The sequence below is a fragment of the Esox lucius genome, chromosome 17 (assembly GCF_011004845.1).
Source record: "Esox lucius isolate fEsoLuc1 chromosome 17, fEsoLuc1.pri, whole genome shotgun sequence".
Lineage (NCBI taxonomy): Eukaryota > Metazoa > Chordata > Actinopteri > Esociformes > Esocidae > Esox > Esox lucius.
This window is the reverse complement of record NC_047585.1, coordinates 39,532,905-39,560,386: the sequence shown is the minus strand read 5'-3', so window position 1 is coordinate 39,560,386 and position 27,482 is coordinate 39,532,905. Positions and strand designations below refer to the sequence as shown.

The 27,482-nt window shown below is 41.9% G+C and overlaps 2 protein-coding genes across 2 annotated transcripts; one reads left to right on the top strand and one right to left on the bottom strand.

Annotated features, from left to right (window-relative positions):
* Window positions 1-9,756: 9,756 nt before the first annotated feature.
* tgm2b (transglutaminase 2b) lies at window positions 9,757-23,714 on the bottom strand. Its single transcript, XM_010880758.4, has 13 exons — window positions 23,433-23,714; window positions 18,713-18,892; window positions 16,658-16,873; window positions 16,052-16,170; window positions 15,185-15,313; window positions 14,899-15,076; window positions 14,549-14,684; window positions 14,248-14,351; window positions 12,933-13,172; window positions 12,177-12,452; window positions 11,851-12,011; window positions 11,475-11,611; window positions 9,757-10,061 (listed from the first exon to the last, which is right to left on the bottom strand). The coding sequence occupies exons 1-13, from the start codon at window positions 23,440-23,442 to the stop codon at window positions 9,911-9,913; spliced, it is 2,037 nt and encodes a 678-aa protein (XP_010879060.2). The 5' UTR covers window positions 23,443-23,714; the 3' UTR covers window positions 9,757-9,910.
* Window positions 10,068-11,468, top strand: LOC117592964 (histone H1A-like). The gene is made up of 2 exons (XM_034287586.1): window positions 10,068-11,069; window positions 11,166-11,468. Exons 1-2 carry the CDS (start codon window positions 10,813-10,815, stop codon window positions 11,395-11,397), a joined length of 489 nt encoding a protein of 162 aa, XP_034143477.1. The 5' UTR covers window positions 10,068-10,812; the 3' UTR covers window positions 11,398-11,468.
* Window positions 23,715-27,482: the final 3,768 nt, after the last annotated feature.

Genomic DNA, 27,482 nt, shown 5'->3' with positions numbered 1-27,482 from the left:
GCCTTTTGTCTTAAGAATTTTTATTTCATTGTTTTTTGTCAAGTTTTATGACGTTTCTGCAAACTACTGTGTTAATTTACAGAAATCTAAATACATTTAAAATTCATGGTTGATAACTGTTATCCATCTGAGTAGCTGGAGGATGGTTTACATAATTGTTAATCTCAAAAGATGGAGGGTGGTTTAAACAGTTCTTAATCTGAATAGGCACTGTGTGGTTTAAACAGTTCTTAATCTGAATAGGCACTGTGTGGTTTAAACCGTTCTTAATCTGAATAGGCACTGTGTGGTTTAAACAGTTCTTAATCTGAATAGGCACTGTGTGGTTTAAACAGTTCTTAATCTGAATAGGCACTGTGTGGTTTAAACAGTTCTTAATCTGAATAGGCACTGTGTGGTTTAAACAGTTCTTAATCTCAATAGGCACTGTGTGGTTTAAACAGTTCTTAATCTGAATAGGCACTGTGTGGTTTAAACAGTTCTTAATCTGAATAGGCACTGTGTGGTTTAAACAGTTCTTAATCTGAATAGGCACTGTGTGGTTTAAACAGTTCTTAATCTCAATAGGCACTGTGTGGTTTAAACAGTTCTTAATCTCAATAGGCACTGTGTGGTTTAAACAGTTCTTAATCTGAATAGGCACTGTGTGGTTTAAACAGTTCTTAATCTCAATAGGTGAAGTGCGGTTTGAACAAATCTCAATCTCTAACGATGTCGGCAGGCAGAGGGTAATGTTTGGAATTTGCGCAGGGGAAGGACCTTAACAAGACAGCAAGGCCATGAATGCTTCTTTTCTTCTACTGTACATCTGCTTTGCTCTGTTTGACAATCCACCAGAAAACACATTTTGAATCATCTTTCAGGTTCTGTTGTCATGAATTACAAAGACGTCTTCATTGAAAGTTTTTCTTTATTTTATGACAGATTACACTAAGTACAACGTGTTAGTATTTGCAAAACAAACAGACATTTAAATGTTAACAAATCCCTGAACAACTGCAGGATGGGGTTATTCAGAACTTCATAAAATGAAGTATGAATTTCCATTAGTGTGGATCATTGAATTGTTTACAATTGTAAAGATTTAAAGTTGCATTGGTGTCAAAGGCTTTATTTATTTTCTCTGGATTTCTTTTTTTTTTATGTTGTTATTCTTCATACTTACATTCGGTAGCTGTAACCCTTTGAAGGTTTCCAGTTGGACTCACTTTGATCAACATAGGTTTTATTTAGTGGGTACTCAAGGTGGATAGAAAAAGTACTGGACTTTAAGCTGGATTCATTTGTGGCAGACCCTACTTGAATTGGTAAGGCACATTTGATCATCCTTGCTAAGCATCTCAACATCAGTGTAACATCCGCCTTTTCAAAAGCAGTAATCAAAGATGCTTTTGGTGGAGGGGGAAATCCTCCCGGAGTGAGGCTGATAAGGAAAAGTTTCTTCTTTAGAAGTGCGACTGAAACTGAGGGAGTTGGATAAATAGAATGGAGCAACAAAAGAGAAAGTGAGGACAGATTAGAGCAACGGATTTTGGGACAGAAATGTATGTTTGACCACATAGAAAGCAAACAAGAAGGTGAATGTATTGACAGAATACAACAAGAACTTATAGCCAAATAAAAATAACAAACGGGACATGAGAATGACATTTGATTAAGAGAGTTAAAAATAAAAGCACTATGAATCAAATAGGGCCTTTCTAAACAACTTTTGAAATCTTATAGTTGCTCCTCCAAGTGTTTTTGTGGTATCAGAGTTTTCTTTTCATGTAAAAGTTAAAGCTGCTAACCTTTGGGCTTTCAACATGGTCCCAGAGCATTTTAAAATACGAATACTACTGGAGAAGTCCAACAATCACCTTCACGAGAGAGTTGCTGCTCATATTAGTGAGCAAAAAGATCTCACTTAAGAGGAATGTAAAAATGAGACACAAAATGTACTTCATAAACAACAAAAAATGTTCAGTCTTATTCCCCAGCCTCCAAAGACATGAATGGACAGATTACCAGTTCACTGTATTCAGCAGTTTGTAATCACCACCGTGTCTCACAATGTCCTAAATTAAAACAGAAAAATGACAGAGGGAAAAGCCTCAGTATTTCTTCTTATGGGAGCATGCCAGCCCATTATGATCATTATTTTCTTCATAAACATACAGTGGATATAAAAAGTCTGCACGCCATTTAAAATGGCAGGTTTTTGTGATGTAAAAAAAATTGACAAAGATCAATCATGTCAGAACTTTTTCCACTTTTAATGTGACCTATAATGTGAACGATTCAATTGAATGAAAAATAATCCTGGTTGCATAAGTGTGCACACAGTCTTATAACTGGGGATGTGGCTGTGTTCAGAATTAACCAATCACATTCAAACTCATGTTAAATAGATGTCATTACACACCTGCCATCATTTAAAGGGACTCTGATTAATCACAAATAAAGTTCAGCTGTTCTAGTAGGATTTTCCGGACATTTTCTTAGTTGCATCTCAGAGCAAAACCATGGTCCACAGAGAGCTTCCAAAGCATCAGAGGGATCTCATTGTTGAAAGATATCAGTCAGGAGAAGGGTACAAAAGAAATTCCAAAGCATTAGATATACCATGGAACACAGTGAAGACTGTCATCATCAAGAGGAGAAAATAGGGCACAACAGAGACATTACCAAGAACTGGACCTCCAAAATTGATGAAAAGATGAGGAGAAAACTGGTCAGGGAGGCTTCCAAGAGGCCTACAGCAACATTAAAGGAACTGCAGGAATTTCTGGCAAGTACTGGCTGTGTGTTACATGTGACAAAAATATCTAGTATTCTTCATATGTATGGGCTATGGGGTAGGATGGCAAGACGGAAGCCTTTTCTTACAAAGAAAAACATCCAAGCCTGGCTGATATTTGCAATAACAAACATCAAATCTCCCAAAAGCACGTGGGAAAATGTGTTATGGTCTGATGAAACCAAGGTTTAACTTTTTGGCCATAATTCCAAAAGGTATGTTTGGAGCAAAAACAACCCTGCACATCACCCAAAGAACACCATTCCCACAGTGAAGCATGGTGGTGGCAGCATCATGCTTTGGGGCTGTTTATCTTCAGCTGTTCAGTTTGTTTTTCAATTGAATTGTTCACATTATAGGTCACATTAAAAGTGGAAAAGGTTCTGACATGATTTATCTTCTTTTACATCACAAAAACCTGGCATTTTAACAGATCCACTGTATTTGGGTATAAAAGACAGTGTCAAATTTGTAGTTTGAAGTTAGGAGAACATTCATGTTTGGAGAACATGAACTATGGAAGAATCATTTCTTGGACTCATGCAAATAAAGAAGCTTACCCTTGAATTCTGTTTTTATGATTCAATTAATGAATGACCGCTTAAGACTTCCCAAATACTGATACTAACTTTAAAAGAAAAATCTTAATCAGAATGCACATCAATTAGAATTTGGCAATAAGAGTTTTTCAGCGGTGGCAATAATTGTGGCATTTATGTTTTCAAATACATTTATTTGTTCATGCAGATTTTAGCAAGTTTCACTCAATTCAAAGTCAGATTCATTTGATATTTTGAGTGTAAGGTCAAGTTGAACAATTACATTTTTTGACAGGCTATTTTGTTGATATTGTCCAAGGGTGTCAATAACTCTGGACACTAGTGTGTAAGTGGTGTAATCAACTGATTCAGAGCATCCTGATCTGTGAGCCAGTAGTGCATATTTCACTCGCTGAAAAATCTTTGATTAAAAAAATACACACATGCATGATTAAAAAACATAAACACACATGCTGATATGTATGGACTGAATGTCTCTGACATTCATATCCGGTCCCCACTCTCCAGGCTATCGTATTCAGTGAGTAGAAGTGTCAGGGAATTCATGCTCATTCTGCCTGACATTGAAATATTATAAGTTTGCAATATTAAGTTGTTTTTGCAAATCTGCAGACCACAATTTGCATAAGAAATTTGAAGGGGAGATGAATTAATTGACTATGGTTAACTTTACTTACAACAAAAGCCTCTGATTTATTTCGCCAGCTATGGGGATAGCAGGGATCCAAGAATGGTGGGTTGTAAACAATTTAGTATTCTCCCATGTTAAGTTTGCTGGCTGGGAGTTAGAAATTAGCTTTGCAGGGCAGATGAAAAGAAGTGTCACACTATACAGTAGAGCCGCTGGGGACTGTAAAATCTGAAAAATTACCGGTAGATGTGCTTTTCTTCGGTTGTACGTCAAACTGACACTGAAAAAAATACTGCATGTCTGTGTGTGCTCCAGTCCTTTGTAGTTTGTATTTGGGAGCCTCTGTTAACGAAAGCCTTTGTTATTTTTTTTGGTACTTTGGTACCACAGTGCTGCAGTTCTATTTTTTATTTCCAGGCCAACCTAGTAGAGCATGACATTAATGTTGGCCTCTCTGCACTATTCAAAAAGAACAGATATGAAGTGAATCCTGAAAAGAGATAGAGACTGTCAGATTTCCTGTCAGAATTGGGTCTCCGGCTAATCATTTTTTCACTAATTGTTAAATAAGATCAGATCAGAAGAAAAAAATAATTATAGCTTTATCTGCTATTTGTAAATACAGTCTGGGAGACAATAGGTCCCTCAAACTCATCTCTGGCCCTCTAAGACGGTTCCACTGTGTTTTTTCAATTCAACCCTATATTCAGTGACATTACCGATGCGGTAGAACAGAAAACCAGCAGGCTCTGGACCTTGTAGGGCCGTGTTTCTCAAACCTGCTCCTGGGCGCCCCCCTGCCCTGCATGTTTTAGATCTCTGCCTGCCCTGTCACACCTGATTCAAATGATCAGCTCATTATCAAGTCCATCATGAGATACATGCGGTATGTTAAGGGAGGGAGAGATCTAAAACATGCAGGTCATGGAGGGGGCGTCCAAGAGCAGGGTTGAGAAACACTGTTTAGGGTAAGATATGAATAACCCTGCAATAGGTCAATGGATAGAGTGTTCTACTGCCACACAGAGTTCTAACTATGAACTACAACTACCAGTGCTCCTGCGTAGTCACTCTTCCTTGTTTAAACAGTAGAGGTCCCTGTTAAACCTTCTATCACCTTTTGACTGAATGGACTATAAAAACCCTCAACACCCTAACGCGTACATTTTTAGACTACCTATCCCTGTAAATATTTGATGGCTCTTGGGCAGTTTTCACTGGACTGATGTCACATTCAGAGACGGCATCAAACCATTATTTAACAAGGCGAGTTGATTGAAAACAAATTCGTATTTACAGCAACAACCTGGGGGAGCGTGTTCACACAATAGTTGTAATTAGGCAAGGAAGATTTTCTTCAGATGTTGGGATGTTCCAGTGAATCTAGTCGATTTTGGTCCTCTGAAGCGTGTCTCAAAATATGCATCAGGAAAGACTGAATGAAATCTCAGCCCAGTGTTCAATGCACAGACAGGATGCAAAGATGCAAAGTTTTCAGTATTACATTACGCCAAATTTATAAAAACACAGGAATGTGGTAAATAACAGCTGTGAAGTAAAAAAGAAAAACGGTTCTGTAAAACCACAAAAGCTGGAGCTTTTGTAGTTCTTGGGCTGGAGATAGGGGATAACACACAAATATTGACACTAACATTAATCTTCACAAAATACTGTCAGTATTTGCTGTCAGCACTGCCGTGTCGGGACAGGCTTGCTGGCTGTCCCGGTTAATTTATGCTTCACTGCTTCACTGACCGTAACACCAAAGTGAATTAAAAAGGAACTGGCAGAGAGAGAGAGAAGTAGAGGGAGAGGTGGGAAAGGGAAGAGCATATTCATTACCGGAGAAAGTGTGTAACTGTTCCCGGTGAAGACATTACTACAGTACGTTATCTATGAAAACCACTATTCTGCACTCTAGCCTCTGGGTGTGTGTCTTAAAACTCCCACACTTCACCCACAAAGAAAAGAGAATGACACATTACAGACGGCCTGCCCACCCGTTCCTGGAGATCTACTGTCTCTTCAATCCCATTTGTGACAAACCCTGTTAGGCTAGTAGATCTCCAAGAGCAGGGTTGGGCAGCCCTGAATTACAGCACACCTACTGCAATGTCCAACGAGTGTGTCCACATGTTGGTGGGATGATACAAAATGCTCTACCTCAGGCAGTGTTTTGTGTGCATTTCGAGTGAGGGAAATATGTTTAAAAAGGTGTTTTAAGAACAATACGATCATACAAAATGTACAAAACAGTTTGTTTTTCATATTGCTTTGTAGAGGGGAGACTTGACTATGTGGAATATGAGTAGGGGGGGGGTAATTTGTGATGCTCGATATTTCATCTGTATTTTGCCAATGAACCGGCTTTCGAACAGGTTGGTTTTTCACTCTAACCGTTTGGTCACGGTGATAGCAGGATCCAGACTGGATTCTGGTCATGCAAATAGACGAACGGCTTAATAGGCTGAAGTGGTGTGGCTAGCACAAAGAAAAGAGGACCAATGGGTAATAGAAGGAGATTGCCTAATCTGGGCCCACCGGCGTTTCATTTGGACGTGAGGGTGTTTTACCAGTGTGGTTTTATTTCACTCTCTCTTGGTGGTTGAACATGCACCAGAAAATGGAGGTAAACCACTTAGCAGAAGTCAGCCACAGATAGTGTACATCCAGATGTCCTGGTTAAATTAGTCATTAAACCTGATTTCCCCGCTGGATGTGATTTAGGCCTACTTTCTCCGTTTGCATGGTGGTAAAAGTGATGGATTACTGGCTACTCTGAGGTCCAACCTGCCTCCAATAACCAAGCTTCATAATATTATTTTATAATCTTCTGGCAAATGAGGTCGACTTTAGTGGGAATGCAAAAACTCCCATATTCATTTTCTTGGCAAGTTTGAAGTAGGAAGACAGTGTACAGTGAACACCAGGTTTACATTACCAAGCCTTCCCCAAAAAACACACATTCCTGGTTGGACAAGCTGGTTTGCTGACAGGTAGAGCTAAGATAACACCTCTCACTCGCTTAATCTCACAAAAGTGTCAGAATTCCTCTTGGAGCTGTGTGGTGGAATAGAAACAAGGGGATATTGTGTTTGGGTTTGTGTGTTGCCACAGTTACACCACAACCAGAAACCCAAAATTAGATGCTATTAAAGAAGCTGTTACCTCATAGTGCAAATATTTCTTAACGCATTATTATCCAGCGGAAGAATGATGTATCTGTGGATTATTCAATGTGAAAGGATTAGTTAATAAAATGCTTTGTTCATTAAATGTTCATCTGATAAAAGAAGACCGATCTCATTTTGTTACAGGCTTTATAGTCTTGGAGCTGGTGTAACTTTTCTAAAACTGTGTTTATTGAAAAGGTATACAATGTATATATTTTATAGTGCTTTTGATGAAACTGCTATCATTAAAATATATTTGATTATACTACAAACTTTTATAATGTGATTCATTTCAATTGATATAAATACATTAACAGTGCCAATAGAAAGTCTACACAGCCGGTAACTTATTTTTTTGTGTTAGTACATTTGCATTTCAATAATAATTGTTTCTACTTATCTGCACCATATACCTCTCTTTAGATTTTTAAAATGTATATTCAAAAACAAAACAGAAGTATCATAATTGGGTATGTTTTCACCTTCCTTGGAAAACCAGGAATTAGCTCAGGTCTAAGCACATGCAGAATCCCACTCCAAGTTAATCATTTGAGTACAATTTTATTGATTCACATATCAGGATCAATTCAGCAGTTCCTTCTGTTCCCTCTGTTGGACAGTGGAATCCAAAGCAAATGCTAAATCATGAGTTTCAAAAAAACTTAAGGACCAAAGTGATGGAAAAACACAGATCTGGGTATAGGGTTTAAACTATGCCTTGAGTATCACCTTGAGCAGAATAAAAATGATTATTAAAACATGGAATGTGTATGCCATCAGAAAACATCCATATTGTAAAGCCTGGTGGTGGCAACATCATGTTATGGGGTTCTTTCTCATCAGGGGATGTATTGTAATCTTCTGTAACTGGAAAATGAACAAAGCAATATACAGAAAACTCCTGAGAAGAAACTGCAGCTCTCTGTGATTAAGCTGAAGCTGGGATGATAGTTTACTTAATCTTTCAACATGACAATAACACAAAGCCCCCACATCCATGCAGTAGAGGAAATAACAAGGTTAATGTCCTTTATTGTCCCAGACCGAATACCAGATTAAACCCAATCACCTTGAAGACTGCTGGGCATAGATGCTCCCAAAGGAACTTGAATGGGGTTGAAGTGCATTGTAAAGAATAGTCAAATATAGCCAAATCTAAGTGTGATGGAGGTTAATAGAGACCTATCACAACAGACTCGGTGCTAAAGGTGGAATTTTATTCATGATACCTCAGATTGGTGTTTCTTAAAATGTCATTTCTAAATAAAAAGGAAAAGCATTATATCAATAAAAGGACCCCAATGAAAGGACCTCCAAAGTTTGCACATGACCACTTGGATGTTACCAGACGGTGATCATACAACGTAGTGTGAGGATGTGAACCAGCTGGTGGCCCGGTGCCATCAACATAACCTGGAACCAAGCGCAGACAATCCCATGTCCCCCATGACAGCGCACGCTCAGCTTTCAGTTCAGACAAATCATTTGAATTCCCTGGGGTCATAATCTCCCACAGCCTCTAGTTGGAGGACAACATCAAAGTCACCAGTGTACATCTCCTGTGGCAGCTGAGTGAACAAAATCTCCCAAACAGCCGTGATCAGGATTTATGCATCGATCGTTGGAGTCCTTTGTCACTGTCTGGTTTAGTTCTATAAAATGCCCAACACAAGGGTAAACTGAACGGCGGCTGCACTCCATCGAGGTCTTTTATGACTCCGCGGCCAGTAACCGTGCAGGCTGGATGACTGCCGATCCCAGCCATTACGGTTTACACACTGTTCCATTCTCCTCCGGCAGGCGGAGGGCAGGTGGAGGTCAGTGCAGCCCAAAAGGCTCTCCTGCCTAAACATTTCTCCTCCCCGGTGGGCCCTCATGTTTCCCACTGAGACTAGTAAGACCACATCAAGCCACTTTACTTAAATGTAAAAACACATCGTCATTGTCAATATATGGACGGCACCATTCAGACAGAAAACACCACGTTTTGGTTTAACCATTTACCGGGGACACGCACAACAATCCTTCATACGTCTCGGCGTTGGGTTCTGCTCCTCTGGGGTTACTCACTGCAATCACATGACCATGATGAAGATACTAATAACGATATCAACACCATAACATCATTAATATCAATTATCCCCATAGACAACAAGCAAGGTACGCAGTACTGATCCCCCCATGAAAAGAACACAGAACCAAACAGTTGGAGGCAGGGGGGGCAGGTGGGTAGGTCCCCGCATGCTGGTAGACTGGCACTGATCAGACTGGGTGAGTGACCTGGTGATTAAGTAGATTACATAGTCAAATCTGATCTTATTTTAGCAGAGATCCCTGGCGTCGGCGTCAGCTGAGCAGCGACTACTCAGGTTTCTTGTCAGAGCTGGCAATGGTTGTTTTTCTGTAGATGTACCAAGCAATTCAATGGGATTCTGATTTAACATCCCGTTGGCTATTTCCTATATTATTAAGCATAATAAAAAAAGAAATACAGAATTAACCTTGCCTTTCTTAGATTTTTCTTAAATACTTGGTTTGCTCGGCAATAAAAACGCCTGAAATTTATTTTATATATATAAGAAAATATATATAAATAAAAAGAAAAACATGTGATGCAGTTTTAAGGCAATGCGTGAAATTTATTTTCTTCCAATAAATGACAGCAGTTATAAAAAATAAAAAATCAACAGACGTAGTTGAAGTATACTGAAACACACATATTTGCAGAGGCTTTGTTTAAAGGAGTGCATGTTCACGAGCGGGTCCACTATTTCCCGATAATGACGTTCCTGTAGCCCTTGACGTGACACAGCTTGTTGCTGTCAAAGTCAACCACCAGTTTCCTCAGACCTGAGCGGGTGGGCGTGAAGTAGATTTTGACCTTGGCGTCCTGCCCGGGTTCCACCGCCGAATCGAGTCTAAGGAGGACAAATATTTAGAACTTACTCGGTCGACATGTGATGGTAGACTATCAGGATACACTCTACACATGAATGTTTAGACAGCAGGTAATGTTTCATGAGTTCTGAGATGAATACCACGGCTATCTACGGACACTTGTATAACATACTGTACGGATGCAGGTTCCAGCTGCAACCAGCTGCAACCAGCTGCAACTGGTCATGTAAAGGATACATTTTGCATTGGGCAAATAAAATCTGACGTTTCTAAGTGAAATAACCAACTTTTGAAGCCTTTTAAAAAAAGAAATGCCATCAAAAACAGGGTGATGAAATTAGGACAACGCATCAGAATGTGATCCAGGCACTGTGAAATAGCATTCATGTAACAAAAGTATTTTTGACATTTAGTGACTAATGTAATTAACCTCTCAGTGGCCAGCTTATTAGGTACATCCATGTAGTTCCAGGTCAGACCCATTTGCCGCCTGAACCTCAAGTCTTCATGACATGGATAAACGGCAACCATGTCCAACGATGTTGGTCCTTCCCAATATGATGGCGTGGTCGCTGCTGATTGGAAGACGGTACGTTTGTGCTAATCACCATCTCATCCCAGACGTGCACTTTTGGATTCCGGGGTCCACTTTCCCAGATGTGGTTCCGCACACCACTGTTGTATACGCCTCCATTTATGGCCTGCCAGTCAGCTTGCACGATTCTTCCCGTCTTAATTTAACCCTGGACAGTTGAGAAGCCCAGGAGGGTGATGGCTGAGAAGCCCAAGAGGATGACGGCTGAGAAGCCCAAGAGGATGACGGCTGTGAAGCCCAGGAGGGTGACGGCTGAGAAGCCCAGGAGGGTGACGGCTGAGAAGCCCAGGAGGGTGACTGTTGAGACGCCCAGGAGGGTGACGGCTGAGAAGCCCAGGAGGGTGACGGCTGAGAAGCCCAGGAGGGTGACGGCTGAGAAGCCCAGGAGGGTGACTGCTGAGAAGCCCAGGTGGGTGACGGCTGAGAAGCCCAGGTGGGTGACGGCTGAGAAGCCCAGGTGGGTGACGGCTGAGAAGCCCAGGAGGGTGACAGCTGAGAACCCCAAGAGGGTGACGGCTGAGAAGCCCAGGAGGGTGACTGAAGGCTTTGATGCCTGTCTGCCTGCTTCTGCAGACGTGACTGAGTGTAGAAGCAGGTTTTTTTTTGGTGAACTGTCCGGTATATCTAATAAACAGGCCAATCTGTGTATGTGGTTGAGGTATGAGTGTTTATGGACTTACCTCCAAAACAATTTCTTTCCCACTTCTCAGCAGATAGCAACAAACGTGTCCCAGTACACAACAACAGAACCCTGGTTGTAGGCTTAACGACCCATGAACTTGATCTGTCAGCATTCCTGTTGGGAGCTAAATGCCACACTGTCATGGCTGCCTCCTACCTCTCAGTGATGATTTTGCCGTCAGTGAGATTGGATCCTTCCACGGTGAAGCAGCAGTCCAGCAGTGGTACCGAGAGTGGGTTCTGTAGGGTAATCTCAGCTGCCAGTTTACGGCGCTCCTTGGGTTCCCCAAGGATCTATAGATCAAGGAACATCGGTTAACAATTTGATATGTTTGTATTTCATCAGCTAGGCAATGACTGAGGAAGCTCTCTATTATCTCAGAAAATCACACTTGAGGTGTGCAGTACTCATTGGAATGGTTGTGTCAAATGGGTTTTGCGACCTCCGCCCTAGCATAAATATTTTCAAGCCGCTTGGTTATCTAGGATCTCACGGTAATCACAAGCATTTTGGTAGTGATTAGTGGCCATACCCTGACTCTGATCTCAGGGTTCACCAGTACGATGTTCCTGACAGCGAGGTAGGCCTCTTGGGTACTGTAGTCTACAAGAAGGGCCGCCAGCCGGATCAGGTTGTCCTCAGTTAGGTGACTTGCATAGTTGGAGAAGTTCATCCTCAGAGCTATCCGCTTTTCTGGAGTGAGACAAAGAAGGAAAAGTCGCTAAACAAAACGTGTCAAGTATTTCCCCAGAGGTTGATACAACCGGACACATGACTTCAAAACCCACACTGACACATTCATGATCAGCAATAGCATCATGTATACAAACACCATTCCTTTCTATAAAACCAACTAACCTTGTCCAGGTGCTAACTGTACATTGAGCAGGTCTTTGAACCCACAGTTTCCTCCCAGAATGCCATTGTAGGACACGGCTCTGGAGCCAAACACCAGACGGCACTTCTTCTCACTACCCGTGTTGTTTGTAACCACGGCGAACACATCAAAGTCACATCCCTTCCTCATCTCAGGAGAAACCTTTACGTTGATGAGCAGGCCAGCATTATCTTGCTGCTGAAGAAGTTTGTTCTGGTGGTTTGCTTTAGTAAATGTCTCTCGTTCCTCTTCAGAACCTAGGTGCACAGGAAACATCATACAGGCTTTCATTTACTGTCTATTAAGTGACCAATTGTGGCACATTCAGGTTGTAATTAGAACCGGTTTATAAAGTAGTAGTGGGTCCCTGTGTGGCTGAGCAAGGCTTTTACTCAGCTACACAGACATGTTACAGAGGTGTGTCATGGTGAGAGGTTACAAAGGTGTGTCCGGGTGACACATTATAGTGGTATGTCATTGTGATACGTTACAGAGATGTGTCATGGTTATACGTTAGAGGTGTGTCCGGGTGACAGGTTACAGTGTTGTGTCATGGTGATATGTTACAGAGGTGTGTCATGGTGATATGTTACGGAGGTGTGTCATGGTGATATGTTACAGAGGTGTGTCATGGTGATATGTTACAGAGGTGTGTCCGGATGACATGCCCACAGTGTTTATGTGGTGTACCAAATGGGTAGGTGTGGAAGCCCCTTTCATCGTTGTGAAGCCCTTACCCTCAGGGTATTTGTACAAGTGTGTGATGTCTTCTCTTTCATCACTGCCAACACTCTTGGTGCTGATCTTCAGGCCCACTTTAGTGGTGGTGATGACCTTCTTTGTGCGTCCGTCTTTGAGCTTCCAAAAGGTGTGCACATCGGCGTTGACCTCGGCGAATATAAACGGCCCGTCATATTTATAGGTGATCTCGCCCTGCTTGATGGCTTTCAGTGGAATAGGGCCACAGCAATAAACTCCTGGAAGAGGATGAAGAGCGAGTGAGCTGAGAATGACATGTCAATATTACCCTCAGACAAATATGAATATTAGCATCTCAGCAATTTTCCCATGAATCAAATTGGGTATGTTGAATTAATACACATGAGCACCCCAAGGCCATCAACTATACTGAGATTGGGGAGTTAATTCCCAAGGCCATCATATATACTGAGGTAGGGGAATTAATTCCCAAGGCCCTCATCTATACTGAGGTAGGGGAGGTCATTCCCAAGGCCATCATTAATACTGAGTTAGGGGAGGTCATTCCCAAGGACCTCATCTATACTGAGGTAGGGGAGGTCATTCCCAAAGCCCTCATCTATACTGAGGTAGGGGAGGTCATTCCCAAGGCCATCATTAATACTAAGTTAGGGGAGGTCATTCCCAAGCCCATCATCTATACTGAGGTAGGGGAGGTCATGCCCAAGGACATCATCTATACTGATGTAGGGGAGGTCATTCCCAAAGACCTCATCTATACTGAGGTAGGGGAGGTCATTCCCAAGGCCATCATATATACTGAGGTAGGGGAGGTCATTCCCAAAGACCTCATCTATACTGAGGTAGGGGAGGTCATTCCCAAGGCCATCATCTATACTGAGGTAGGGGTGGTCATTCCCAAGGCCCTGATCTATACTGAGGTAGGGGATGTCATTCCCAAGGCCATCATTTATACTGAGTTAGGGGAGGTCATTCCCAAGCCCATCCTCTATACTGAGGTAGGGGAGGTAATTCCCAAGGCCATCATCTATACTGAGGTAAGGGAGGTCATTACCAAAGCCATCATCCCTACTGAGGTAGTGGAGGTCATTCCCCAGGCCCTCATGTATACTGAGGAAGGGGAGGTCATTCCTAAGGCCATCATCCATACTGAGGTAGTTGAGGTCATTCCTAAGGCCCTCATCTATACTGAGGTAGGGGAGTTCATTCCCAAGGCTATCCTCTGTACTGAGGAAGGGGACGTCATTCCCATGGCCATCATCTATACAGAGGTAGGGGAGGTCATTCCCAAGGCCATCATCTGTACTGAGGTTGGGGCGGTTATTACCTTACCTTCACTCTTCTCTTGTGGAGTGGGATCCACAGCCTGCCAGCCGTCAAAACCTGTCTGGAGATCAGGTCTGGTCATCCAGTTCTCAATCCAACAGTGGTAGTTCCTGTGAAAAGAGTCAACCATTTTTACCCCTGATCCACTTAAAGATTGCAGCCTGGCAAAGGTGCAGCACACCAGTGACCCAATGGCCAAAGGAGAAGAGACTGACAACCACATCTTATATTATTTAGACTACAACTGCTGGTAGATCAGCGTAGAGGCCCAGTCGCCCATCAGTTGTATGTTGTTCTGAAGTCTCACCATATCATGTCTCTGGAATTTTTCATAAGTTGTCCGTTCTCATCGACGAAGAGCTCTATGATCAGATTACTGTTGCTGTCGTGGGCCGACTGGTAGTTGGTGATCACCCGAGAAGGAATGCCCAGGGCTCGAGACACTGAGAGGTCACAGAAACAACGTACAGTTAGCTGCCACTGCTCATTCGTCGTAAACTGTAATACTGCATGTCTAACGTATGGCATTGTAAAAAACGGCGCTCGTAACTAAATGTGTCTTGTGGTACAAAAAGGAGGACAAACTTTATCTTACACCATACTGTATCACAAACCAGTGTTTAAACGTTAGCAACTTAGTTCCCGTTGATGTCTAACCTGAACAGGCCACCGCAGCAAACACCCAACACTGGCCGTAGCGCACAGGCTCGCAGGCAGTCCTGTCCCAGTTCCGCAGGATCTCCACACTGCCCCTCCAGGACATGGGGCTCACGCCATCAGTATAGTCATTAGTCCACTTGCCTAGCAAGACTCCCTGGTCGTCGTTGCAGTTCACCTGAGGGGACACGGACAACCACGGTAAGGCTCTTCATTTCAAATTCGAGGCCATTTTGCCGTTTACGTCGTGTTTGGAATTGGGCCGAACGAACCGCGGTGATCTCACCATGGCACTGATGACTCTGGACACGTAGATCGGGTTCCTCCGGCCGGAAGCGTCCTTCCCAGGGTTACGCAGGCACTTCGGGTTCATGTCCAGGATTCTCAGACAGGCGTCAAGGATCCCATCCTCAAACTACACCAAACAGCCAAAACCCATGAGGTAAAATCCAGCAACAATTTAATTGCGAAGTGTATTTTCAAATGTGTGAGTAAAGGTAAAATAAAGTTGATGAAAAATAATTGGAGGCTTGCTTCTAGTCTATGCGGTAAATAACCTGTGCAAACCTGTGGTAGAGCCAGAAGCCATTCACACACATAAATAGTGTCTACCAATGAAAAATGGAGCTGCATCAACAACGTAATCTAGGTCTGACTCTGGGATTACCATGAACCGTCAATTATGCACTGATGGAACCAATCCAGAGTGCGAAAAGCAAATAGCCTCAGTTGCATTCACCTGTCAATAACCCATCATAAGCTGAATCAGAATGATCTTCTCACTTAACTTTACCTGTCAGACCACAGATGAGTGTTGGGTGTAATATAAAGCTTCATGATCTCCCCTTTGAAAGTGCATGTTTCAAAAAATAATATTAGAAAGCAAAGCAGTTTGACGGTATTTATCTCCTTCAAACACAATTAAATAACATACCTGTATGTTATCAATAGTGGTTTCAAATTGCTCTGGATAACAATATCAGGTTAATTACTACAATAACAATGTGAACACACGATTAATTCTATTTTATCAGGGTGAGTCAGAGCCAACTTTAAAAGCCAAGCCGTTCTCACTGCCAAATGTTTGGCATTTGTCTCTCCAGAGGAATTTTTAATCAACGAGGAGTCGATAGAGGGCTGTTAGTGTTGGTACCTGGCCAAAGTTCCAAGGTGTAGGGATGGGGTACTGACTGTTCCCCCGAAAGATGATGCCGTCTTGAGCCAAGACATACTCCTCCAATTCCTTCTCCCCCTCCATGTACACCATGTCGCCTGTTGCCGAGAGACACAGTAAATAGTGAAGCGATAAGGTATTCCCCTGAAGAGTTAAGTTATCATCCTGAAGGGATAAGGTATCATCCTACACAAACAATGTCACGCTCCAAAAAATACCACATGGAATAAAGGGGGCCTTGTCAGCTTGAGATAGGGAATCGTTTTTCAACATGCATATAGTTCACCACACGTCTTTTTCTCCCAGGAAATAACTTAATCAGAGGCATCTTTCTCTATAGCATGCTTGGTGAAACAGCCCTCATTCTATCAACGCATTGAAATGAAAAGAGCTTGTGTACAGTATGTATGCAGAGCCCTGTTGGTTTTAAAGGGGGCAGTCCAGAGAAGCAAAGCTATGTCCGCTACAGGACGCCGGACTTGTCGCCTACGTCTTTGCGTTTGTGAATTCGGCTGTGGCATTCCCTCGGCTATAGTTAGCCCCTGCTAGCCTGAGTGGCCTGGACACATGGGAGGGTTTACCCACCTGTGCACCAGGGGTTATAGAGCAGCACAAACTCAAACTGGCCCGCCTGACCCAGGCTGAGGCGCCAGCGTCCGATGGGAGCATCCGGGGGGGAACATATGGACAGGGACACCATGTCCATGTGACTGGTGACGGCGGCGCTCCATTGGGATGTGTCGATTTGGTCGGTCAGACCAAAGGAGGCCCGCGTGCCATATTGGTCTGAGGGCTGGGGACCTAGGGGAGGACACAAAGAAAATGGGTTAAACGTCAAACACTTGATGACCTTCTAAAGAATGTATTTCACTGATGTAGGGGAGGTATTAGTCATGCAGTCACTCTTTTGGAAATCTCTGTCGTGAGATCTGCTTCAATGGATCTCATTGGTCTTAAGTGGGTTTTAATGGACATCAACAGAAGTCTTAGCACAGCGATCAAAAGCACTCGTTTCTGCCACCTATTTGACTACCACTGTCTAGGTTTCATCCATGGCTGCTATCTGAAAAGTGTGTTCTAAGCAGAGAATGTAAGCAGGGATTTCCTGGCCTCATCCCACTCTCGTAATTCCCTCAGGCTGCTCAGGCAAAGGAAAAGATGACTGAGGAATTCAGGTTAAGGAAGTTCAGGCTTTAAAGAGGCAGAATGAGTTCAAATCTTCAACTCTCCTGAATCCATGCAATAAGAAAGCACCCGCAGGAACAACAGACGCGTCTGACGAAAGGGAGCGCGAAAAATCGGATTCAACAATAACGACCATGTTAGACATTGAGTCAGTTACTTGACTTTATTATGAGTACATTAGATCCTTACAAGTCCCAATCTCTAAAAATACACAAGTCACAATGTATGAACACTTTTTGAATACAATGTATACGTTAGATGTTTAGCCCTGACCATAAAAAACACACGGTACTTCAGTTCTACGCCCTTGTAAAATAGTGGAGGATTCCACAGGGTTTATAAACAATGGGCACAAAAGCTTCCCCTCAGCGACCTCTATTAGGAATTGAGGGAAGACAAACTTCTATTGTGCGCAAGGCGCAAGGCGCCAACACAATCAGCTAGTAGCGCCTTTGAACTTAGCAGCAGTTGGATTCTTTCCATGTTGTGTGTGAAAGTTAATATTGCAGCCCGTTAAATACAGTGGAACTATCAGGGTGAAAGCCTTATCTTTTAGCAAACACATTACTTCCTGTGAATATCTCATCTTCCTGTTGGATACTGCAAAAACAGAGTTGGTCCATACATTGGCCGTTCTACCTCTCTTACACAATGTAACTTACATCATAAAAACCATATACATTTCAGGGTTCCCCCTAGATATTTCCAAAGGCTGTGCACAAAACGTCTCAAAAGCTGACACCACTGGCATCAGCTAACTATCAAACCAGACAATGGAATTAGAGCAGGCAAAAACAGTATCCCTTTTCACAACAAGGGTGGACAATTCCCAATGCCTACACAAACACTGCCGTGGTAGCAGTGACATATCCTCAAGGACAAAACATTTGTGAAGTCGTGGCCCCACAGCACAGCTGTTGGGATCATGAGACTGAACCTTGACAGAGGCATACCGACAGTGCCCAGGGCTGTCATCGAGGACAGTTACAAACTGGCTAAAAACTGTCTGGTGTGGGTGGGTTAGGAATGCCGGATAGGGCTGCCTTAACCTTGTCGTGCTCCATCGACTCCTTGTGGTGGGCCTTGTGTCTGCAATCTCACTTGTGTTCTGTCTGGCACTGCACAATGAGATAAGAAGCGGAACTTAAGAGCGCTTGATGCAACGGGAGTTGGTGCAACAGGAGTTGGTGCAACAGAAATTGGTGCAACAGAAGTTGGTGCAATGAGGCGTGGCCATAATCAGGATGAACTACTGGGTCTCCATTCTCCGCTTGAGATCTAAAAATAATCTATCTCCCACCAGCCTTGCCACGAGGAGTCCATGTTAGGTAAACTCATCTCAAGTCCTAACGGGGCTCTTACCGAACAGCTCCAGCAAGCTCCACTTTTATATTGTTATTGAATCAAATATAACCTTTAGATTGCAATGAGTCAACAACCCAGTGATAACAGTACCTGTCTCCGCGGTGAGGTCCAGAGCACTGCTGCCGGGCTGATAGGCGCCAGAGCGGAGGTGTAGGTTGACGGTGAACGGCTGGCCTCGTCTCACAATTAAGCGCTCTGTCCCGTTGAGCTCCGTTCGGTGGTCTGTATTGTTGAACTCACACTCCAGATCCCAGGAGGCAATGTCTAGTGCTGGAAGATGGATGGGAGAGGGGAAATAGTGAGTAGGATGAACCCAGGAACTGAGCAGCAAAACTAAATAATTGTAATTTATTGGGAAAAATGCGTGTCTAGTCTGTAGCCTATGACGTTGGGCTGTCAACGAATAACATATCTACTGAACTTCATGGTTTTCAAAACAAAAAAAGTCCCAAGATTAATCATTCAGCAATGGCTGTAGAGGGGAAAGTGGAGCTCTACCGAAGACAAAGTGAAGGTCTATGGAGGAGAAAGTGGAGCTTTTGGACAGTTCAGAGACATTGGCCAAACTCTACATATATACTGTGCATGGCTCTGCTTGTTATGGCAAACATTAGGTAAATACGAACATTGTGGAAAGGCCACTGCACATTTGTTGCCGGGCATTGTCATCAGCAAACTCTGACAGAAAGCTTGAATTCAATGAATAATATTTCTATTTTGTCTTGAGAGTCAACTTCACTGGTCTTGAGAGAAAAGAGAAACTCTTTCAATTTTTAGCAAATGCGGCTTTTTAAACTATCTTGGTAACAATATTTGCTCGAGTAGCCTACCATCAGTCATCCCAAAGGAACAAACTTTAACCCTTGGAGAAACAAATAAAAAAACAAGAAATAATACTAGACAACTATAATGAGTAGAGTTCTGTCACTCCCCAAGAGCCGAGGAATGCAAGCAAATGCTTTACCACTCCTTCTTTCCAGAGCCCATGTGACTAAGAGCTCAACCTCAAATGTCCTTTTTATGGGAGGAAATAAAGTCATCCTGCTTATAGGAAAACAAATTGCGATGGCAAATGTTACGCCCACATCAAGAAACACAGAATGTTTTGGCTGAATTGGATTAAAGCTTGATATTGTAACTTCTGTGGCTTCTGTTCAACATTAAAGGTGCACCATGAATAAAAATAAAAACTGTCTGTAATTTCAGCAATTAGTTGCGGCTGCACATTTTTTGTATATTTCATCATCCAAACGTGTATTATGTCACCCATTTGATATGTGTGTTTAATTGTTCGTTATTTTGCGATGTGTATGATGATGTGTGTTATGGGTTGAATTTATAACACATTGATTAAAGATAACACAGTGCGACATTAACACTGTGCACTGGATTACTTTGCCACTGACATTTTATTGAGAGTGTGCAACATAATGGTTCTATTTGAAAATATATATGGAGATAATTGGTTAAGACTCTTATTGGTTTTAATGGTGTTAATGTCATTTTTTTTTTTAAACTTAGCATTTATTCGGGGTCAATAGAATACTATATAAGTAAAGAACATTGAACCAAACAAGCTAACAACTCAATTTTGTGTGTTATTCACCAAGTAGTTGAAAGAAATTGGCCTTTAAATGATATAAACTCAAGCCTCTGGATAAACTCTGGAGCATTAACTCATCTTATTGAAGAAAATGGTTGGCATTGAGGCCATTTTAATGAGTCATAGAGAAGCTGGGAGCTTTTGCACACCTGGAGGCAATATAACTATAAAACAGATCAAACAAAGTCAAAATATGGAGGACATTAGGCACACTGCTAGGAGATGGCAAATGTTAATAAATGACGTGTTTTCAACAACAAACGCCAAACCGCCTTTGCTTAACGAATGCACTGATGAAGTGTAGCTATTGCTAATATTTCTTAATTAGCCAATGCCACACTGTGTTATAACGTGCAGTCTGAATTTAATAGTTATTTGTAATTATGGTCTACGTGCGTGTTCTATGGTGATGGAAATCGAAGATAGCACTGGGTAACAGAAAATGGTGTAACTAATAAACAAGAAAGGTTATCATGGCAAGCCTAGTTCTGCCAGACGGCGATTAGAAGGGATGAATGTCATTGCCCAGGCGGGATTCGATCCATGGTTTACCATGTGACAGACAGTGTCTTTAACCAATACGCTATTGGAACCGCGGGGGTTGTCGCACGTAATACGTATGTAGAGATGTCTGTTTACTTCCTGCATTGTCAAACCAATTGGATGAAACTCCATGGTTCTCAAAACTAGTTCATTTACATTAGTTAACAACCAAACCAACAACAGGTATAAATAGGGTCGCCACACTACATTCAACATGTTAAATTAGAAATATACTGTAGATGGCTAGCTAACAGCTACACAGTATCTATAATGAATACAATTACTTGAACCACTCCATGGCAGCTTTGTTTCTATAGAAAAAAAAATCACAGTTGAATAGCTAACCACTACGCAACCACTATGCAACCATTTGCAACCACAGAATTTACAACGTCATCCTACCCATTCGACAACCTATTCAACCATGTCAGCTGACTGAGGAGAGGAAACAAGCTTGCTTCAGCCTACTGCCTAAGGTTCGATGAAACATCCCCTCTCCCAGTCTAGTCTATAGTCTACGAGACCTGTTCGTCCCACAGTTTGGTATCACCTGAGCTAAGGGGATTATGTCTGTTGGAGTACAGTCAACGTGTTTTCGCTCCTTTACAATGGCATTGAACTGTTGTAAATAGTCCTACGCTTTTTCACAGCCGACTGACAACTCAAGCCCAAAAACCATATCTCCCGAGGCTCTAAGACCTTTTCACCAAAGCCATCCGTCTTGGCTCCGGGACCCTTGTTTTGCTTCCAGTCTACCAACCTCATCACGGTCCCGTTAAAGGCCTAGAGAACTGCTGGACCATCATAAACCCCAGGGCCGGCTCTAGCCTTATAGAGGACCTAAAAGAAAGAGTTGGGGGAGGCCCCGACACGAGACAAGTAATATTTGCCTCTTCCCTCTTGACAGCAGAGAGAAAAATGTTAGTTACTTTTCCTGCATTTAAACACGAAATTGGAAGAATTTTGCAATGTGGCAGAAACATTTATGTTGTGCAGTTTTCCAGGTTATTTTAGGTTATACCCATATCTACCCATTTTGCCATTTTTCATACAATTCTACTGAGTTCATCATAGGGCAGAGAGAAAATTTCAGTTTTCCAAACAAAATCCTAGAATTACATACATGTTGGCTTGACTTATACCATTTACAAAAGACATCTGAGGGGGAACAATCAATAGAAATCAAAGGCAGGAGCCCTGTCTGCCAGGTTGGTATTAGTTCAAAAGGAATGCTAAGTTTAGATACCTGGCCAGACAGTGCAGCCATGAGAGCAATAGTCAAGCACTTTGTGCAGAGAGAGACTAGTGGCCAACAAGTGACACCCATTCCCCACTCCCTAAATGTTTAATGAAAACACATTGAACAAAACGGCCCTTGACGGCTCCAACAGTGTGGCGTGCAGCCGGCAGCCCGAGCCTAACACCTCATCCACGCCCACAGCGTCAATGTTTGTCAATGGGTTCTGGTGGACTTCACAAAAAAAGGAAGCATAAGGCGAATGTTCGTGGCACAGATCACAGTTCAGCATTCAACTTCGCTACCTTTTCCGTCAAGCTGTCAACGCGTAATATCCGAACGGAAAATGCAGCGTTCCGTTGTTATTTAATGTATATCTGGTGTAATAAAACTAAGTGACACTGGAGTGTGATCCAGTTTTGAGAGACATTTTCATTGGAGATGAGGATTTGAAATGCATTTTCATGTATTCCAGCTCCTCGATCACTACTAACAGAGAGTGGGATCCTGTGTAAATATCTCTATTTTAGTAGTACAGCTGGATAATCAAACATGTATAACAAACACGTACATTTGCCACCGTTTTATTGTATCAACTTTTCCATATCACACATTTGATAACAGAGGAGATGCAGCTGGTTTCTTCTCATGTTGTATACACCCTTTTGAAAGATATCAAAGGGAGGCTGCAAAACTCAGACCTTTGCCACTTGGCACAGATACTGGTTGCTTCTACAGCTGTGGTCATTTGCTATTAAAGGCCCAAACTCCCCGAAGACCCATTAACAACAATTACTCGGTCAAGGGTGTAGCCAAACATTTTTCCGATTCTTTGAAACTATTGCGTCTATTAATATTTAAGCTTGTGATTAAGCTAACTATACAATATATCAGCAACGGTGTGACAGAATAATCAAAAGGGGCTTTCATATTTATCACAATGGTATATAAGTTATTAATGATAATAACTTATATCAGGAGTAGGCAAAATTAAAAGCAAATTTCGTGGTTATTGCAGCAGCCTGGAAAAATACGTTTTAACACTAAAATAACATTTTACACCCTGTAAAAGTTTTGCTTGATAAACTGTCCGTTTTTCACGAGGGTGGAACAAGTATCACTTTCCCATTCTTTTATTCTAAAGGAAGCATTTATTTACTAGACTATCCTTATAAGGCAATAATGCAGTAGTCTAAATGCTTCAAATGTTTTGATAAGAGCAAATATGGCTCAGCCTCGCAAGGAATGATTTATTTTTGGAAGCAGGACATAAGATATTTCAGTACATTGCTTTTGAACGACTCAGAACATCGCAAGTCCACTGTACACATAATGCGCGTTTTGTTGTTGATTTGCCCCATAAAATGCAGTGTTACTTTTTCTGTAAAATCATACACAATCAATTAAACAAATTAAACAATGCTTACCTTCAGTCATGATCGCGTTGTTACTGTCTACACGCAAGAGCTTGTCTGTGGTATTGAACTGTCTCCTTCAGTGAACAGAGGTCTTATTTGTAGTGGTCATGGGCGTCATCAAAATTCCTCGGAGTTGTAGATTACACTATAGGCTAGAAGAATACCAAGCACAATAGGCTATGGTTTGGGAGTATTTGGGTAAGTTCCCGTTTCCAGTCTCATAGACACGTGCACACGCACAAGTACAAGAAAACGCGTATCAACTTGACCAGTTGCATACCTTAGGTATTGGTTCAGTCGTTATTACAATAAGGTCACAAAACTATTCGTTTAAGAATGGCAGTGGTTTTAAACGTTGAGCCCTAAATACGATAACAGCCAATGTCTATTAAATGTTGGGAATTTATGTTAAATAATCTTCATCTTGGTCAGACGGTGAGGTTTTAGTTTAGATTTTTAGATTGTTTTATTTTACGGGGTGCAATGACAATCACTAATAACATTCGTCACCAACGTCTAAATAAAGGAGGCCTTTCTCCGCGCCTAATTAAAACCGATTGAGGCTGTTTGAGGGGAAAAGCATACGGCTTTTTCGTCAGGTGCGATTTTTTTGGATTTCAAAAGAAGAAATTGTCAAGAAAAACATTTTTGATTGAAACATCATTTAGAACTTATTAGAACTCAAGTCAGCCTTTTGTTAGAATTATTATTATTCAAATCAGCCTTTTGTTAGAATTATTTTGATTTATAATGGTGTTTCAATGACAGTCCACGCAAAACGTTATTTTGAATTCGTGATTTTATTCTGTATTTTCCTGAATTTGATCACATTTAAACAAAACATGTCCACAATTCCAGTGGTCCAAAAGTTATAATTATGTTTTAAAAGCCGAAATCTTGTAATTTAATCTTGTAATAACAATAAATGTAAACATTTTGGGGAATTACCAGTAATCTGCAGTAATCTGAAAATATAAAAAAATCTCCAAAAACTGTAAATTTAAACCCCGGCCTTCGCTGTAGCATAATTCTCACCACGTCTCTTCTCGATCGTTCTCCACCCCTTCTCAAAACCTATTGGATGAAAGCCAGAGGTGCCTCCCCTTTGAACCTTGACCAATGGGTTTTGAGGAGGCATCCGCAGAATTCTTTCTTGAAAGAGCCTTTGTAGTAAAAAGGGAGGAATGGAACTTGTTATTCATGTTTATTGACAGTAATAGTGTTTGTTTGTTGAATGTCTCAATATTAAACAAATAAAGGCCAACTGGAAGTGCAGGGCATTTATCAGCAGGTCTTTCCTAATTGTTGATTTAGTATCTTTCTATCTTATGTAGCAGGGGTTCAGCAAACACAACTGATACACACACAATAGCATTTGGGATTGATCAATGTCATATTATTGTCTGGAGTTTGTTTCCAACTTTCAACCTCAAATCAACAATGACATGATCCTTGTAATGTTATAGGAAAAAAGAAGTTAGGGTATCAATAAATCACACCACACAGGTTGCTGTTGGTGGCAAAGGTTGTTTTGTGTGTGCATTGTCCAGTTCCTCTTGGTGTGCATTCTGCTGGAGTAAAGAAAATCATTGCAAGGTTTCTGATGGCAGAGGAAGTTGTTAATGTGTAATTTTCTAGAGAAAAGGGAGATGCATGCTCATCATGATTGTGTCAAGCCAGTCAATCAGTTTATCGTGTCATTTCATTGATCTCCCAATTGTCTTTTCATATTTGTGTGTCATCGGCATGGATTAGGCTCCTGGGAGAGAAGGAACATGGTGTGGATTAGGCCCTTGGGATAGAAGGAACATGGTGTGGATTAGGCCCTTGGGGGAGAAGGAACATGGTGTGGATTAGGCCCTTGGGAGAGAAGAAACATGGTGTGGATTAGGCCCATGGGGGAGAAGGAACATGGTGTGGATTAGGCCCTTGGGAGAAAAGGAACATGGTGTGGATTAAGCCTTAGGGAGAGAAGGAAGATGGTCTGGGGGGAGGTTGCGTCTGGCTGTTTTCTGGGGTGTGTGAGGTTCCCCAGGATGCAGTAGCCTCTGGAGTAGCATCAAGATTGTCTCAAGAAAACGGTGGGTCAGTATGATGTTCCTCTTGGTGGCCTTGGGCTGGCTTTCCCAGGGCAACACCCTTTAATGTCCTGGCCAGGGTGGGGACTGTCAGTTTGTAGTGGTGGACACTGGTCCAGACGCTGCATGGTCTGCCAAGCGTACATCGGGCCATAGAATTCCATCCCAGGAGAATCTGAATTCATCCTCTGAATGGTAACAGGGTGGAAATCTCACCTCTGAAGATAGTGGAGGCCCTTTGCATCACCACCCCAGTGATGAGGCCACCCTCTCCAGTTAGGTGGGTATGCAGGTCAGTTCTGACGGACCCATTGCACACTGCAGATCTCATCCCTAAGGTGATACACCAAGCTAATCTCCTCTATGGGATTCTGTGATAGTGCCTGAATCACTTATGAGGTAGCCATGCTCATGGTTGTGTCTGCCACAGGCAAGGGAGGGAGGACTGCATTTGCAGAAGACAATAGTGATGTAGGAATACATCCTGGGCAACAGTGGAGGTGTGTGGACACTACTATATACATTCTCCAGAAATCCTTGCACTTGAATTTTTTTCTTGTTATCTCGAGGGAGTTTGGCATGTGTCACCTCACATTTATACCCCAGTGAAATGGGATTTCATGGATGGTGATGCATTTCTGTAAGTATCCCATATATTTTGGTAGGCCTACAACAGAGGGCGATTGTCCAAAGTTCACCACTATAAGATACAGTAAATTTAATTCAGTTGAATAAAACAGTGTCAATCTTCATGTGATGATTGTGCAAGGGACAACTCAGATCAAAGATCTCGACCAACCATTTTCTGAATATACATTTGGGGTTAGACACAGCAGGCTGGTCTCAAGGAAGTAAGCAAGATAGTATACCTAAATCTTTGACTGTTGAATTTGTAAGATGTTTCTTTATATTAGGGTACAGACCAGACAGCGGTGAACACATTCAGAGTGGGACTTTAAGTAACAAAATAATGTTCTAAGCTGGATGTGTAATATGGACATCCAGGCATTTAAGATGAAACCTTCAGCAAACTATAAATGTGTTTTCAGATAATTCATAATAATGTCTGAACTGAACTCAGTTTTCTTCTATTTCTACTAGCCTATAAAAAATCCTGACTAAGGAAATAGTTGCATGACATCATTGTAATGCTTGTCAAGGGCTTAAGGCTATTATGAATGTGGTGTGGGGTTGAACCAGAACATTGGCTCTCCAGTGCAAGGCTGTGCGGCACACCAGGATCTACAATGCTGAATGTGAATGATGGATGATAGAATGCTAACCAAAGCCTGCTCACCCAAATCTCGCAAACCCACAGAGTTTGAAATATGGCCCTGCGCGGGTAGACATTTTAGCATCAACAGTGTCATTGAGAGCCTCCACCCTATTTAGTGTAGTCATCTGGGTGGGATGTGTTGTGAGTATAGGGAAGCCAATCGAGGACAACGGCGGCAGCTGAAAACCCAGAGCAAACATTCCATAACATTGCATTAATTACCAACCTGGCTTAACCTGTCCAGACTTTTGTCCAGAAGTATGGGGTGGTTTGTCAGTTTGACAGTTTGTTCCTTTAGCTGCCAAAACCCTCATCCACCGGAGACAGTGTTGAATACGTTTCAAGGGGCTTTATGTCTGTGTAAAACAGTCAATTAATACTATGTATTTAGTTGCTGCAGATGTTAAAATCATCTCTGATATCGCAAATGGATAGTTTCAGATACATTTTAATGCATTTATTTTCAAATTAGTATCATTTTTTTAAATAAAAAAACAGAAGCAGTTTAAAAAAATCTAAATGACAACAATAGCATTAGAATCACGATCAGAATTCCCTTCGTTAGCTAGCTAACGTCCCCCTGTTATCGGCTACCCCCTGTTATCGGCCATTTCTAGAGGTTGGCGAACTAAATCCTAAGTTACGCTAATTGATGACATGCTAGTTTACATTTGTGTGTCACTAATAATCACTAAACATTGACAA

Bases quoted from the DNA above. Each gene is read 5' to 3' on its own strand.
- tgm2b (XM_010880758.4), bottom strand. The intron at 16,874-18,712 runs GTACTGTTATCA...GTCCTCCCCTAG, and splicing joins GGACCTCACCGCGGAGACAG to GTCCCCAGCCCTCAGACCAA. The intron at 11,612-11,850 runs GTATGGCCACTA...CTTGATCTATAG, and splicing joins ACCCTGAGATCAGAGTCAGG to ATCCTTGGGGAACCCAAGGA.
- LOC117592964 (XM_034287586.1), top strand. From the start codon at position 10,813: ATGGCTGAGAAGCCCAAGAGGATGACGGCTGAGAAGCCCAAGAGGATG. The intron at 11,070-11,165 runs GTGGGTGACGGC...TGAGAAGCCCAG, and splicing joins GTGACGGCTGAGAAGCCCAG to GAGGGTGACTGAAGGCTTTG.